Source organism: Balaenoptera borealis, assembly GCF_965194805.1.
Source record: "Balaenoptera borealis genome assembly, chromosome: 1".
In the NCBI taxonomy this organism is placed as follows: domain Eukaryota; kingdom Metazoa; phylum Chordata; class Mammalia; order Artiodactyla; family Balaenopteridae; genus Balaenoptera; species Balaenoptera borealis.
In genome coordinates, this window is record NC_138860.1 from 107233754 (window position 1) to 107250511 (window position 16758).

Genomic DNA, 16758 nt, shown 5'->3' on the forward strand with positions numbered 1-16758 from the left:
GGCATGTGGGATCTTTTAGTTGCAGCCTGCGGGCTCTTAGTTGCAGCATGTGGGATCTAGTTCCTTCACCAGGGATCGAACCCAGGCCCCCTGCATTGGGAGTGTGGAGTCTTAACCACTAGACCACCAGGGAAGTCCCAAGATTATTTTCATTGAGGTTTGTTCTGATATCTATGGCAGAGTCAAATATAAATGAGACATAATCACTTAAAAATGAAACTTGAAATTCAATTACAGATAAAAAATGAGTGCATCCTTAAAGCAAAGATCTTTCATATATTTCACTTTTTTTTTTTTTTTTTTAGAATTTCACTTTATTTATTTATTTATTTATTTATTTATTTATTTATTCACTTTTGGCTGTGTTGGGCCTCTCTTGTTGTGGAGCACAGGCTCCAGACGCGCAGGCTCAGTAGTTGTGGCACACGGGCCCAGTTGCTCCGCGGCATGTGGGATCCTCTCATACCAGGGCTCGAACCCGTGTCCCCCGCATCGGCAGGCAGACTCTCAACCACTGTGCCACCAGGGAAGCCCCTATTTCACTTCTAATGAAGTCTTTTAGAAAGCAAAAATGTTAATAGTCCATTTTTATTCATAATTTATCAGTTTAATACTTTTTTGAATTGAGGGAAATATGGGTTTTATATATATAGGGATAAGGTTATAATAAAAGGGTCTGGTTACCCAAATATGGTTCAGGTTTATATTGAGATTATTACCACTCAAAGAAAGTCCTTTTTTTGCATTTTTTAAAAATAAAAATATTCTACATTTATACTGGTTAAATTCTAATGTTCTTTAATCTTTTATTTCCTTGGAAGATAATAGTTGGAGAAACTGCTGTGTTTTGCCTACAACTGGCCACAAGGGATTTTGAAAACCAGGAGAAAACTATTTTAACTGGAGACTGTTGCTATATAAACCCACTGGTGAGGAGAACTGTGCGATTTCTTGGTATGTGTTCACTGAATTGTTTTTATTGTTGCTGAAACAGTGTTTATGTATAAGCCAACCTTTAAAATGACCAGCATATTAACTGTATTCGAATATTAGGTTATATTTTCTTAGAAATGTTTCAATTTGGTTTTTAAAAATAAACACTGCATACTATTTTCTCTCCTGTTTTGCAAAACTCCATTTCGTGGTGTCATTTCCATATTATTTTAAGGAAAACAAATCCCACCATACTTGGATATTTAAATTCTAAAAGAAACTAAAAATTACGTAATTAAAAGAAACAATTTACTATGTTTATTAAATTTCAGAAACAACGCTTAGGTAGAAATGATAATCTAGGTTGGTTATCGAACATCAAGAAAGACAAGAAAAATAGCTGGACAAATAAAAGAAATGCTGTATTTGTTAATTATCATAAGTAGCAATCCATGAACTACTTCTGAGGTGTTTTTTTTACAAAAAATTGGTACAAAAAATGGTACAAAAACCATTTTTTACAAAAATGTATTGGTGATTTTATTAGGGGACAAGATTTACTGATACTTTAAATCTCAAATTCTAGCACTAATGATATGAACATTGACGAATTACTGAAAATCATCTCAATTCAAAAGACACTTGGCCAAGACAGGTTTTTTTAACTGAAACAATAAAACTTAATATAGATGATTATTTCCTGGCTTTGTCAAATAAGAAAAAGTGCATCTATATATACTAAATAACATTTAAGATAAATTCTGATCAGTATTAAGATTACGGATACTGTAACCCTTCAATATATTTCTCATATTGATGGGAACAAGATGAAGACTTTGGAGATATTATGCACAGATCACCTAATCCATATATAAACCCACTAATCAAATGTCATCATGCCTTTAAATCTCTCTGGAGATGAAAGGTCTTCATATCTAAGACTTCTTTTTATTGCCATCAACTTATACATTCCCCACAGCCCTCATTTATACTGTTGAAGGGATAGCTTTTATATGAAACTTTAAAAGTTATATTTTTCACATGCATCAATACTGTGTCCTTGACCCATTTAATCTTTGCATGAGAATCATTTAATAACAAAATAAGCAATAATATACTCAGAACTAAAGTATTTTGATGAAGTTGAACCTTCCTAAATATTGTTAAATTATATTATGCCTACTTAAGTAAAATATTTTTATTCATTTATGTACATATTTCTAAAGAATATACAGGCATACCTCCAAGATATTTGAGCTCAGTTCTAGACCACTATGATAAAGCGAATATGGCAATAAAGCAAGTCACATGAAGTTTTTGGTTTCCCAGTGCATATAGAAGTTACGTTTACACTCTATTGCAGTCTGTTAAGTGCGCAATAGCATTATGTCTTTAAAAAAATACATACCTTAATTAAAAATACTTTTAAAAATTAAAATCACTAAAAAATGCTAAGCATCACCTGAGCCTTTAATGAGTTGTAATCTTTTTTCTGGTGGAGGGTCTTGCCTCAACGTTGATGGCTGCTGACTGATCAGGGTGGTAGCATCTGAAGGTTGGGGTGGCTGTGGAAACTTCTTAAAAGAGGACAACAATGAAGTTAGCCACAGTGATTGAGTCTTCCTTTTACAAACGATTTCTTTGTGGCATGCAATGCTGTTTGATAGCTTTTTACCCATGGTATAGCTTCTTTAGAAATGGTAGTCCATCCTCTCAAACCCTGCTGCTGCTTTATCAACTAAGTTTATGAAATATTCTAAATCCTTTGTTGTCATTTCAACAGTCTTCACAGCACCTTCACCAGGATTAGATTCCATCTCAAGAAACCACTTTCTTTCCTCATCCATAGAAGCAAATCCTCATCCATTCAAGTTTTATCATGAGATTGCAGTGATTCAGTCACATCTTCAAGCGCCACTTCTATTTCTAATTCTTCTCCTATTTCTACCACATCTTCAGTGACCTCCTCCACTGAAGTGTTGAACCCCTCCAAGTCATCCATGAGGGTTGAATCACCTTCTTTCAAACTCCTGTTTAATGTTAATATTTTGACCTCTTCCCATGAATCATGAATGTTCTTAATGGCATCTAGAATGGTGAATCCTCTCCAGAAGGTTTTCAGTTAACTTTGCCCGGATCCATCAGAGGAATCCCTATCTATGAAATGTATTTCTTTTCTTTTTTTTTTTTTTTTAATTATTTATTTATTTATTTATTTATGGCTGTGTTGGGTCTTCGTTTCTGTGCGAGGGCTTTCTCTAGTTGTGGCAAGCGGGGGCCACTCTTCATCGTGGTGCGCGGGCCTCTCACTATCGCGGCCTCTCTTGTTGTGGAGCACAGGCTCCAGACGTGGAGGCTCAGTAATTGTGGCTCACGGGCCCAGCTGCTCTGAGGCATGTGGGATCTTCCCAGACCAGGGCTCGAACCCGTGTCCCCTGCATTGGCAGGCAGATTCTCAACCACTGTGCCACCAGGGAAGCCCTGAAATGTATTTCTTAAATAATGAGACTTGAAAATCAGAATTACTCCTCATGACCTGCAGAATGAATGTTGTGTCAGCAGACATGAAAACAACATTAATCTCATTGTACATCTCCATCAGAGCTCTTGGGTGGCCAGGTGCATTGTCAATGAGCAGGAATATTTTGAAAGGAATTTTTTTTCTGAGCAGCAGGTCTCAACAGTGGGCTTAAAATATTTAGTAAATCATGTTGTAAACAGATAATGCTGCCATTCAGGCTTTGTTGTTCCATTTATTGAGAAAAGGCAGAGTATATTTAGCATGACTCTTAAGGGCCCTAGGCTTTACAGAATAGTAAGTGAGCATTGGCTTCACCTTAAAATCACCAGCTGCTTAAGCCCCAAAGAAGAGAGTCAGCCTGTCTTTTGAAGCTTTAAAGCTAGGCATTTTCTTCTCTCTAGATCTGAAAGTCCTTGATGGCATCTTCTTCCAATAGAAGGTTGTTTTGTCTACATTGAAAATTTGTTGTTTAGTGTAGATACCTTCAGTAATGATCTTAGCGAGATCTTCTGGATAGCTTGCTGCAGCTTCTGTATCAGCAGTTGCTGCTTCACTTTGTACTTTCCTGTTATGCAGATGACTTCTTTCCTTAAACCTCATGAATCATCCTCTGCTAGCTTCAAACTTTTCTTCTGTAGCTTCCTCACCTCTCTCAACTTTTATAGAATTGAAGAGAGTTAGGGCCTTGCTCTGGATTAAGCTTTGGTTTAAGGGAATATTATGGCTGGTTTGATCTTCTATCCAGACCACTAAAACTTGCTCCATATCAGCAGTAAGGCTGTTCCGCTTTCTTAACATCCTTCAAGAACGTTTCCTTTGCATTTGCAACTTGGCTGACTGTTTTAGCACAAGACTCTTCCTTTCACTCGTACACTTAGAGGCTATTGGAGAATTTTTAATGGCCTAATTTCAATAATGTTGTGTCTTAGGGATTATGGGGTCCTGAGGAGAGGGAGAGAAATATAGGGGAACGGCTGGTTGGTGGAGCAGTCAGAGCACACACATTTATCAGTTAAATTCACTGCCTTGTATGGGTGCAGTTTGTGCTGCCCCAAAACAGTTACCATAGTAACATCAAAGATCACTGATCACAGATCACCAATAACAAATATAATCATAATGAAAAACTTTGAAATATTGGGAGAATTACTAAAATGTGACATAGACACGCAGAGTGAGCAAATGTTATTGGAAAAATGGTGCCAATAGACTTGCTCAACACAGGGTTGCCACAAGCCTTCCACTTGTAAAAAAAATGCACTCTCTGTGAAGCCCAATAAAGCGAAGCTCAGTAAAACGAAGTCTTCCTGAATGGCACACAGTAAAGTGTGCTTTTAAGTCTCTGCATGTTTCTTACTTCTTATATGATTTTATAAAATATTTAGGAGTGCTTGGTTTGTTTCTTGTTTCCTTGTTTATCATGATTTGGATGTTTCTAGTTTGTTATAATAAAATGGAAGCTTGTGCGCAAAGCATTACTGCATAATAGGACATCACTCTTCATAGTGACTTTATTCTGGAGGTCAGCACTGTGGATACACTCATGAGATCTCACTTTAATAAGTATCTTTGTAGTTAACTTCAATATTGGCCTTGGGCCTGATGCACTATTTTAATTCTAAAGCACATTTGGGAACTTTACAAGTATCGAGAGACATTTCCATATCCTTATCAAACATTCCTCTGTATTTTAAACAGGAAAACTTATTGTACCAGATAAAAAGAATGGTTTGGTTAAATAAAATGAGTACATCTTAGCCTAGATTTCAAGAGAAGAGAGGTGAAGACTTGACATTTAGATTCCCATGCTAGACCATGAGATTTGGAAAGAGAGAGTATATACAGTAACATTTTATTGAGCTTTGTTCTTTTCCATTTCTCTGCTTCTGCCAGATTTCTGATTTTAGTAACATTTACTTGTATGGCTCATGGAATGCTGGTAAGATGTAAAGAAAGCTTTTCATTGCTTCCTTGTAAGTTTTTTCAATAGAGAACTAAGGTATTTGTTTCATGGTGGTTTGTATGCACATAGAGTTTTGCTATGTGCAGGTTTGGGTGCAAGAACCTTGCATAATGTTACATAATATTTTGAAAATGAAAAGGATAGTCATGTATCTAATCCTGGAAAATTATTTGATCCTGGTGATTTGCAACACAACTGCCAATAATTATGTAAAGGCTTAGGAAACAAACAATCCAGAAATATATGACAAAGAAAAAAAAGCATCTAATTATCATAATAGAATTATATGACTTTTTAATGAACCGAGTGTTTGGGAAGTATTATCTTGGCATAGTTTTAAAATGTCCTGATGGATTTTATTACCCAAAATTATAAAAGAACGGATTTCTTTACATTGATACCACATCCTTGCTGGTTGTATCTGTAAGTTTATTGACGATGATGCCAAAGAATTTATTTCGCCTATGCTATCTAAGTAGAAAGATAAGTTTTGGCAATAATGACCAATGACATTGAATTTAGAAAATATTTTTGGTATTTGAGTAAATTGGCCTGTTCCTTACAAAAGGGGGAAAATTTATGTACTTAATTTTATACCTTCAGGTAAACAAAGTAAATAAATTTTACTACTGTGAAGATAATTTAAACATTATAATCTAATTGCTTTATTGTTTACTAAATTGTCCCAAATTTGATAAATTGAAACTCAAGCCATAAAAGATAAGGCGGGACTTAGCTGTTACATGACTTTAAAAAATATGTTTCTGATGGCGATATAGAGATTAATCTGAAAACATTCCGCTTTACTTAAGATTTTCCATGATATTTAAATGAAGACTGATGGCATTGGATTTTGCTGCTAATTGGCACCTCCAGCTGAGTTAATATCAGTTTGAATGAGCTTAAGAGGCATAATCAAAGGGAGATGACTGCTCTGCTTAATGTTAGTAAGATTAAAAAAAAAATTCAAAAATAGGGAAAAAATAAAGATTACTAACATTAGCAGAAGGTGATAGACTGAACCCTCTCAAGGGAAACACGTCTCCATTTAAAAAATCACATTATCCAAACACAGTCTTAGAATATATTTTCTTCTTTTATTGTATGTCTTATAAACCTGCTGTGCATAAAAATGTAGCCAGTGGTAGACAGCTCAATATGTTAAATAATTTAACACTCCCACTACTTCAGAAAGCAAAGAGAGGAGCTGGAGGGAGTGAAATGGAAGGAACCGTATGTATATATATATATATGTATGTAGGAACTATTTTATAGTTTCTAAAATATTTCCATCTTGGTGTATTGTAAATTGAACCACAACAAACCAAACAGTTAAAATGGTGTGTTTTCTTCCTCAGGAATTTATACGTTTGGACTGTTTGCTACAGACATCTTTGTAAATGCTGGACAAGTAGTTACAGGAAATCTGGCTCCACATTTTCTCGCCCTGTGTAAACCCAACTACACGGCACTTGGGTGTCAGCAGTATACGCAGTTCATCAGTGGGGAAGAGGCCTGCACGGGCAACCCGGATCTCATCATGAGAGCAAGGAAGACATTTCCATCCAAAGAAGCGGCTCTCAGTGTCTATGCAGCTATGTATCTGACAGTAAGTAAGAATTAGAAACCATTCTTAGTTTGTCTTTCTGGTAGATTCTCCCAAAGTAGAAATTATTTCTCCCTGCCATAATGGAAGTCACAGCAACAGCTTTCTGCAGGACATTTAATTTATTTTTAATAATAGCTGTTTGTACTGTGAATAAAATTAAGTCAGTTGACTCTTATGAGATTATGTGTGGGTATTTGGTTGTATTAAAAAATATAGCCATTAGCATTTCCATTTGAGAATATGTTTGTCTTTATTATTAAATAGGGCTTAATGGAAACAAATTTGTCCTAAAGCAGTCACCATAAACTTGTAATAGTGCAATTAAGAGAACTACCCAGGGCTCTTAGCCACCTACTCAAGTTCTAATGTTCTCTGGTGAAGATGGGGAAAGAGGCACTCTTTTTCCAGAAAGTTCTTTTGTTATTGGTAACTATATCATCTTAATATCTCAATGAGTGTTTTGATATTTTCTCATAGAACTAACCAAAATGCCCTTAAAAATCATATATATTTTCTTTATTCTTGAGTATTTGCCATTATTTTAGTGGTAGGAGCCAGGCCCTAAGTGCTGCTATCTTAGGACATTTAGGTGGAAGTAAGTGGTCACAGCTGAGTGCATTAATGACAGGCAGGAGTACGAAGAGGGGCGGCCTTGGCAGGCAGCTCTTGACCCCAGTATTTATATCCATCAGTCTTTCCCTCTATCACCAGAATGTGCCTTGCCAGCTGTAAGGTTGAACTCCCAAAAGTGTGCTTTGAAGGCTTTTCCATAGCTACAGTAAAAAGTGCAGAAAATTTTTCCTTTTGGAGTTCTCCTGTCCAACGGTGCCAATAACTACTTCTGATTTCAGCTCATTGATGAGACCTCAGGACCAATTTGAAACTAAATTTGATAATTTCTAATTACTTGAAAAAATGCAGAATTATTTTTACCTTCAGCGAGCTATTTGATTATGGAAATGTTTCTAACGCTCCTGATGCAATCTTGTCAGTTTATCTGTAAAAGAGAGAATATCTGCTGTGACACCTCTACTTGAGATTGGAAATAAAGGTTACTAAAGAAAGGACAATTTAAGAGAGGAACTATGGCATCGTACATAACATTCACGATGGCACGGTAATTTTGGAGGTCATAAGGGTGTGTGCATTTTAACATTTTAAAAGTTTTTAATCCAAGCTAATCTACCACTCACTATCTGGACTTCTTTTTTTTTTTTAATTTAATTTTATTTATTTTTTTATACAGTAGGTTCTTATTAGTCATCCATTTAATCCACATCAGTGTGTACATGTCAGTCCCAATCTCCCAATTCATCCCACCACCACGCCCACCCCCCCACCACTTTCCCCCCTTGGTGTCCATAAGTTTGTTGTCTACATCTGTGTCTCTATTTCTGCCCTGCAAACCAATTCATCTGTACGATTTTTCTAGGTTCAACATATATGCGTTAGTATATGATATTTGTTTTTCTCTTTCTGACTTGCTTCACTCTGTATGACAGTCTCTAGATCCATCCACGTCTCTACAAATGATCCACTTTCATTCCTTTTTATGGCTGAGTAATATTCCATTGTACATATGTACCACATCTTCTTTATCCATTCATCTGTCGATGGGCATTTAGGTTGCTTCCATGACCTGGCTATTGTAAATAGTGCTGCAATGAACATTGGGGTGCATGTGTCTTTTTTGAATTATGGTATTCTCTGGGTATATGCCCAGTAGTGGGATTGCTGGGTCATATGGTAATTGTATTTTTAGTTTCTTAGGGAACCTCCATACTGTTCTCCATAGTGGCTGTATCAATTTACATTCCCTCCAAAAGTGCAAGAGAGGGTTCCCTTTTCTCCACACCCTCTCCAGCATTTGTTGTTTGTAGATTTTCTGAAGATGCCCATTCTAACTGGTGTGAGGTGATACCTCATTGTAGTTTTGATTGGCACTTCTCTAATAATTAGTGATGTTGAGCAGCTTTTCATGTGCTTCTTGGCCATCTGTATGTCTTCTTTGGAGAAATGTCTATTTAGGTCTTCTGCCCATTTTTGGATTGGGTTGTTTGTTTTTTTAATATTGAGCTGCATGAGCTGTTTATATATTTTGGAGATTAATCCTTTGTTGACTCATTTGCAAATATTTTCTCCCATTCTGAGGGTTGTCTTTTCGTCTTGTTTATGGTTTCCTTTGCTGTGAAAAAGGTTTTAAGTATCATTAGGTCCCATTTGTTTATTTTTGTTTTTATTTCCATTACTCTAGGAGGTGGGCCAAAAAAGATATTGCTATGATTTATGTCAAAGAGTGTTCTTCCTGTGTTTTCCTCCAAGAGTTTTACAGTGTCTGGTCTTACATTTAGGTCTCTAATCCATTTTGAGTTTATTTTTGTGCATGGTGTGAGGGAGTGTTCTAATTTCATTCTTTTACATGTACCTGTCTAGTTTTCCCAGCACCACTTATTGAAGAGACCGTCTTTTCTCCATTGTATATCCTTGCCTCCTTTGTCATAGATTAGTTGGTGCGTGGGTTTATCTCTGCGCTTTCTATCCAGTTCCACTGATCTATATTTCTGTTTTTGTGGCAGTACCATATTGTCTTGATTACTGTAGCTTTGTAGTATAGTCTCAAGTCAGGGAGTCTGATTCCTCCAGCTCTGTTTTTTCCCTCAGGACTCCTTTGGCTATTTGGGGTCTTTTGTGTCTCCATACAAATTTTAAGACTTTCTATTCTACTTCTGTAAAAAATGCCACTGGTAAGTTCATAGGGATTGCATTGAATCTGTAGATTTCTTTGGGTAGTGTAGTCATTTTCACAATATTGATTCTTCCAATCCAAGAACATGGTATATCTAGCCATCTGTTGGTATCATCTTTAATTTCTTTCATCAGTGTCTTATAGTTTTCTGCATACAGGTCTTTTGTCTCCCTAGGTAGGTTTATTCCTAGGTATTTTAATCTTTTTGTTGCAATGGTAAATGGGAGTGTTTCCTTAATTTCTCTTTCAGATTTTTCATCATTAGTGTATAGAAAAGCAAGAGATTTCTGTGCGTTAATTTTGTATCCTGCAACTTTACCAAATTCATTGATTAGCTCTAGTAGTATTCTGGTGGCATTTTTAGTGTTCTCTATGTATAGTATCATGTCATCTGCAACCAGTGACAGTTTTACTTCTTCTTTTCCAATTTGTATTCCTTTTATTTCTTTTTCTTCTCTGATTGCCATGGCTAGGACTTCCAGAACTATGTTGAATAATCGTGGTGAGACATCCTTGTCTTGTTCCTGATCTTAGAGGAAATGCTTTCAGTTTTTCACCATTGAGAATGATGTTTGCTGTGGGTTTGTCGTATATGGCCTTTATTATGTTGAGGTAGGTTCCCTCTCTGCCCACTTTCTGGAGAGTTTTTATCATAAATGTGTGTTGAATTTTGTCAAAAGCTTTTTCTGCATCTATTGAGATGATCATATGGTTTTTATTCTTCAATTTGTTAATATGGTGTATCACATTGATTGATTTGCGTATATTGAAGAATCCTTGCATCCCTGGGATAAATCCCACTTGATCGTGGTGTATGATCCTTTTAATGTGTTGTTGAATTCTGTTTGCTAGTATTTTGTTGAGGATTTTTGCATCTATGTTCATCAGTGATATTGGCCTGCAGTTTTCTTTCCTTGTGACATCTTTGTCTGGTTTTGGTATCAGGGTGATGGTGGTGTCATAGAATGAGTTTGAGAGTGTTCCTTCCTCTGCAATTTTTTGGAAGAGTTTGAGAAGGATGGGTGTTAGCTCTTCTCTAAATGTTTAATAGAATTCACCTGTGAAGCCATCTGGTCCTGGCCTTTTGTTTGTTGGAAGATTTTTCATCACTGTTTCAATTTCATTACTTATGATTGGTCTGTTCATATTTTCTATTTCTTCCTGGTTCAGTCTTGGAAGGTTATACCTTTCTAAGAATTTGTCCATTTCTTCCAGGTTGTCCATTTTATTGGCATAGAGTCACTTGTAGTAGTCTCAGGATGGTTTGTATTTCTGCAGTGTGTGTTGTAACTTCTCCTTTTTCATTTCTAATTTTATTGGTTTGAGTCTTCTCCCTCTTTTTCTTGATGAGTCTGGCTAATGGTTTCTCAATTTTGTTTATCTTCTCAAAGAACCAGCTTTTAGTTTTATTGATATTTGCTATTGTTTTCTTTGTTTCTATTTCATTTATTTCTGCTCTGATCTTTATGATTTCTTTCCTTCTGCTAACTTTGGGTTTTGTTTGTTCTTCTTTCTCTGGTTCCTTTAGGTGTAAGGTTAGATTGTTTATTTGAGATTTTTCTTGTTTCTTGAGGTAGGCTTGTATTGCTATAAACTTCCCTCTTAGAACTGCTTTTGCTGCATCCCATAGGTTTTGGATCATCATATTTTTGTTGTAATTTGTCTCTAGGTATTTTTTTATTTTCTCTGATTTCTTCAGTGATCTCTTGGTTATTTACTAATGTATTGTTTAGCCTCCATGTGTTTGTGTTTTTTAACGTTTTTTTCCGTGTAATTGATTTCTGATCTCATTGTGTTGTGGTCAGAAAAGATGCTTGATGTAATTTCAATTTTCTTAAATTTACTGCGGTTTGATTTGTGACTCAAGATGTGATCTAACCTGGAGAATGTTCCAGGAAGAAAGTGTAATCTGCTGTTTTTGGGTGGAATGTCCTATAAATATCAATTAAATCTAGCTGGTCTATTGTGTCATTTAAAGCTTGTGTTTCCTTTTTAATTTTCTGTTTGGATGATCTGTCCATTGGTGTAAGTGAGGTGTTAAAGTCCCCCACTATTATTGTGTTACTGTCGATTTCCTCTTTTATAGCTGTTAGCAGTTGCCTTATGTATTGTGCTCCTGTGTTGGGTGCATATATATTTATAATTGTTATATCTTCTTTTTGGATTGATCCCTTGATCGTTATGTAGTGTCCTTCCTTGTCTCTTGTAACATTCTTTATTTTAAAGTCCATTTTATCTGATATGAGTATTGCTACTCCAGCTTTCTTTTGATTTCCATTTGCATGGAATATCTTTTTCCATCCCTTCACTTTCAGTCTGTATTTGTCCCTAGGTCTGAAGTGGGTCTCTTGTAGACAGCATGTATATGGGATTAGTTTTTGTATTCATTCAGCCAGTCTGTGTCTTTTTGTTGGAGCGTTTAATCCATTCACGTTTAAGGTAATTATCGCTATGCATGTTCCTATGACCATTTTCTTAATTGTTTTGGGTTTGTTTTTGTAGATCCTTTTCTGCTCTTGTGTTTCCCACTTGGAGAAGTTCCTTTAGCATTTGTTGGAGAGCTCGTTTGGTGGTGCTGAATTCTCTTAGCTTTTGCTTGTCAGTAAAGCTTTTGATTTCTCCATCAAATCTGAATGAGATCCTTGCCCGGTAGAGTAATCTTGGTTGTAGGTTTTTCCCTTTCATCACTTTAAATATGTCCTTCCACTCCCTTCTGGCTTGTAGAGTTTCTGCTGAGAAATCAGCTGTTAACCTTATGTGAGTTCCCTTGTATGTTATTTGTCGTTTTTCCCTTGTTGCTTTCAATAATTTTTCTTTGTCTTTAATTTTTGTCAGTTAGCTTACTATGTGTCTCGGCATATTTCTCCTTGGGTTTATCCTGCCTGGGACTCTCTGCGCTTCCTGGACTTGGCTAACTATTTCCTTTCCCATGTCAAGGAAGTTTTCGTCTATAATCTCTTCAAATATTTTCTCTGGTCCTTTCTCTCTTCTCCTTCTGGGGCCCCTATAATGCAAATGTTGGTGCGTTTAATGTTGTCTCAGAGGTCTCTTAGGCTGTCTTCATTTCTTTTTATTCTTTTTTTTTTATTCTGTTCCACAGCAGTGAATTCCACCATTCTGTCTTCCAGGTCACTTATCAGTTCTTCTGCCTCAGTTATTCTGCTATTGATTCCTTCTAGTGTATTTTTCATTTCAATTATTGTATTGTTCATCTCTGTTTGTTTGTCCTTTAATTCTTCTAGGTGTTTGTTCTTTAATTCTTCTAGGTCTTTGTTAAACACTTTTTGCATCTTCTCAATATTTGCCTCCATTCTTTTTCTGAGGTCCTGGATCATCTTCACTATCATTATTCTGAATAGTTTTTCTGGAAGGTTCCCTATCTCCACTTCATTTAGTTGTTTTTCTGAGATCTTATCTTGTTCCTACGTCTGGTACATTGCCCTCTGCCTTTTCGTCTTGTCTATCTTTCTGTGAATGTGGTTTTTGTTCCACAGGCTGCAGGACTATTGTTCTGTTTGCTTCTGCTGTCTGCCCTCTGGTGGATGAGGCTGTCTAAGAGGCTTGTGCAAGTTTCCTGATGGGAGGGACTGGTGGTGGGTAGAGCTGGGTGTTGTTCTGGTAGGCAGAACTAAGTAAAACTTTAATCCTCTTGTCTGCTGATGGGTGGGGCTGGGTTCCCTCCCTGTGGGTTGTTTGGCCTGAGGTGACCCAACACTGGAGCCTACCCACCTCTTTGGTGGGGCTAATGGTGGACTCTGGGAGGACTCATGCCAAGGAGTACTTCCCAGAACTTCTGCTGCCAGTGTCCTTGTCCTCATGGTGAGACACAGCCACCCCCCTCCTCTGCAGGATACCCTCCAACACTGGAAGGTAGGTCTGGTTCAGACTCCTGTAGGGTCACTGCTTCTTCCCCTGGGTCCCGATGCACACACTACTTTGTGTGTGCCCTCCAAGAGTGGGGTCTCTGTTTCCCCCAGTCCTGTCGAAGTCCTGCAATCAAATCCCGCTAGCCTTCAAAGTCTGATTCTCTAAGAATTCCTCCTTCCGTTGCCGGACCCCCAGGTTGGGAAGCCTGACGTGGGGCTCAGAACCTTCACTCCAGGGGTGGACTTCTGTGGTATAAGTGTTCTCCAGTTTGTGAGTCACCCACCCAGCAGTTATGGTATTTGATTTTATTGTGATTATACCTCTCCTTCCATCTCATTGTGGCTTCTCCTTTGTGTTTGGATGTGGGGTATCTTTTTTGGTGAGTTCCAGTGTCTTCCTGTTGATGATTGTTCAGCAGTTAGTTGTGATTACAGTGCTCTCGCAAGAGGGAGTAAGTGCACGTCCTTCTACTCCGCCATCTTGAACCAATCTCTTCTTTACTACTTTTCACTACCTGGACTTTTAAAAGATCCCATCAAGAAAATTTTTATAGAGTTAAGGATCAAATCCCATCCTAGCCACTTTCTCTTCTGACTTCTGTACAATTTTCCAGTTACAGTTTCCTTCTTACGCTCACTCTGCTTCCAACTGTGTTCCTCTAATTTCTCCTGATTTCCGCTACACATTTGAAGGTGCTTCTAGACTTTATGTGAAATCTTCTAAGCCATGCGTATTCTTTCCTATTCACTAAATTGCTTGACTGCGTGTTCCACCTCTCCTAGAATATGGAGTATTCAGCCTTAATATGAAGATTTAAACCTTGAGTGAATCAGGAGCCATAAAATACTTTTCAATCATTGTCATCACATCTAAATCTGATGTTTGTATTTGTATCTGGGTATGAGTTGTAAATGTATCTGCATATACACATGTGATTAAGCCAATGACTTTAGACAAATTTTAGAATACTCTCTGACCCTAAATACAGTGACATGGTTATCTTAGCACTGATATAGATGTTAGATTTTACTGTATAATCAGGGTGTGCCAATGGTGGTGAATGTGTTAGTATAGTGAGATACTTGGTCTTTTTATTCTGCCAAAATGGTGTGTCTGCTGGCATTTGTTTTAGCAACTTCTTACTTGTTTTTTTTTTTTTAGCAACTTACTTAAAGACGTTTATTTAAACTGCTTCTGAATTATAAGCCATACTGTTCTAGTCTGTAATAAACATTTGGAGATGTTTTAATAATAATAATAATTATTATTAGCAAACATTTATTGAGCATTTGCTATATGCCAGGCACGAGTGCTTTACTTTTACTAATTTATTTAATACATTACTAGTTCTTATTTATGTATTTTAAAATTTGTTCTTTATTTATCATTATTATTATTGTAATAACTGATTATTTGTATTAATTTATTGAATCCTCATAACAACTTCATGAAGTGTATACTATTATTATGCACATTTTACAGATGAGGACACTCAGAAGGTGAAGTAACTTGCCCAGATCCGTAGAACCACACTTTTTCCTGGTTACAATGATTCTAAATGTTCCAGAGAGGGAATCATTAAATCATATTAGCCCTAATGTGTGTGTGGTTAGCTGAATTCCCTCCTGGTCCTACATGATTTCAGCATACATAAAAGTTAAAACCAAAGGTTCAGATGGTAGATGTGTTTAGAGGAAAAAAAAATTAATAACACTCCAGCATTCAGAAATCTTCTATCATTAAACAGCAGTTGAGACTAAAAGTCAGCATTCCTGCTTGTAATTACATTGAAGGGTACCGCTGTCGTTTTAACAATAGATTCTGTTCTCTGCTAACTGCTTTTCTCTCTTCTCCACCACCCCTTTGTGTGTGTAAGTGTGGGCGGCTGCCATGGCAACTCTGAATATAACTCCTACTGCAGATGGAGGGAGTAGTCAGGATTTGCTGTTCTGTTTGAACCTGTACATATATTTCTTCCCAGCTTCACTGGAGACACCTTGGGGAAACTTTATAAGAGAAATGTTGGGGTGTTTCAAATTAATACAGTCTCATGAAACGCTTGCCAAAATTTTGACGTGTAGGTAAATAGGGGAAGACAGCCATATATTCAGTATTCTCTGTGGAAATAGGCTTATTGCTATATTTAGGGAGAGAGATTTGTTTAATGTGGTGAAGGTGTTATTAACATATGTAAACACATAAATAAAAATAAATGAGCCCTATGAGGAACTATGTGAATAAGAACTGAAGAATATTTTCCTGCTGCCTCTCTTTGTGGATTAGTAAATAAAATTAAGGAACTTGAACTCTCCCTTAGCATCTGACTTTAATTAAGGCTTTGGAGATAATTTGATCACAGAGTTGTTCTCTTTTGCTTTACTGAGAACTTTCAGGAGAAAAGAAAATCCTATGCCTATTTTTGCAAATGCTGTCGGTTTCCCAGGAAAAAATTCTAAAGGTTATTTAACCCTCAACCATTAAATTTATAATTCAGTGTTAAGTTGCATTAGAATAATATTTAAATTTAGCTGTGTGGTATTTCTTTTCATATAAAATGGGTAAAGCTTTTTTTGATTAAAGTCAAATGAGCTCCAGAGTTGAGGATGAGGCATAATATTTGGTGACTTTCCAGTTAACCTCATAAACCATTGAAACAAAAAGTCGTAGAATGGTCTCTTTAGGTCACTTCCAATTCTGGCCTTAGCTTTTCTGAAAATCTTTTTTAAAAAAGGGAAGGGTCAGCTACATTTATTGAATATTAGTCTTTTCCCACTGTCTGTTGCCACATAACAAACCACCCTTAACCTCAAAACAAGAATTTATTATCCTCAAGACTCTGTAGGCTGATCTGTGGTTTTCTTGGTAGTCAATCCTCTTTGCTTCTCTCATGGGTTGCATTCAGCTGACCAGTCAGCTGGGGGTGGACCGAGCTGGGACAGCCCCAATAGCTGGGCTCTCTCATTCTCAAGAGGCCCTTCTCACAGGTTGTTTTCCCTGACAGAATCTTAGAGCAGCCTACCAAAAGGGCAGAGGTCCAAGCTGTAAGGCATCTTGAGGCATAGGCCCCAGAACTCGTTCAACATCCCCGTCTCTGTATTCTCTTGATCCAGGCACATCAC

The 16758-nt window shown here is 36.8% G+C and overlaps 1 protein-coding gene across 5 annotated transcripts in view; it reads left to right on the top strand.

Annotated features, from left to right (window-relative positions):
- The window catches only part of PLPPR5 (phospholipid phosphatase related 5), a 150529-nt gene that overhangs the window by 53049 nt on the left and 80722 nt on the right, over nucleotides 1–16758 (top strand). For all 5 annotated transcript variants that reach the window (XM_082385811.1, XM_082385812.1, XM_082385809.1 and 2 more), the window contains 2 exons: nucleotides 822–954; nucleotides 6776–7026. In XM_082385811.1, coding sequence (XP_082241937.1) covers nucleotides 822–954; nucleotides 6776–7026 — 384 coding nt within the window. The remainder of the gene's footprint in view (nucleotides 1–821; nucleotides 955–6775; nucleotides 7027–16758) is intronic.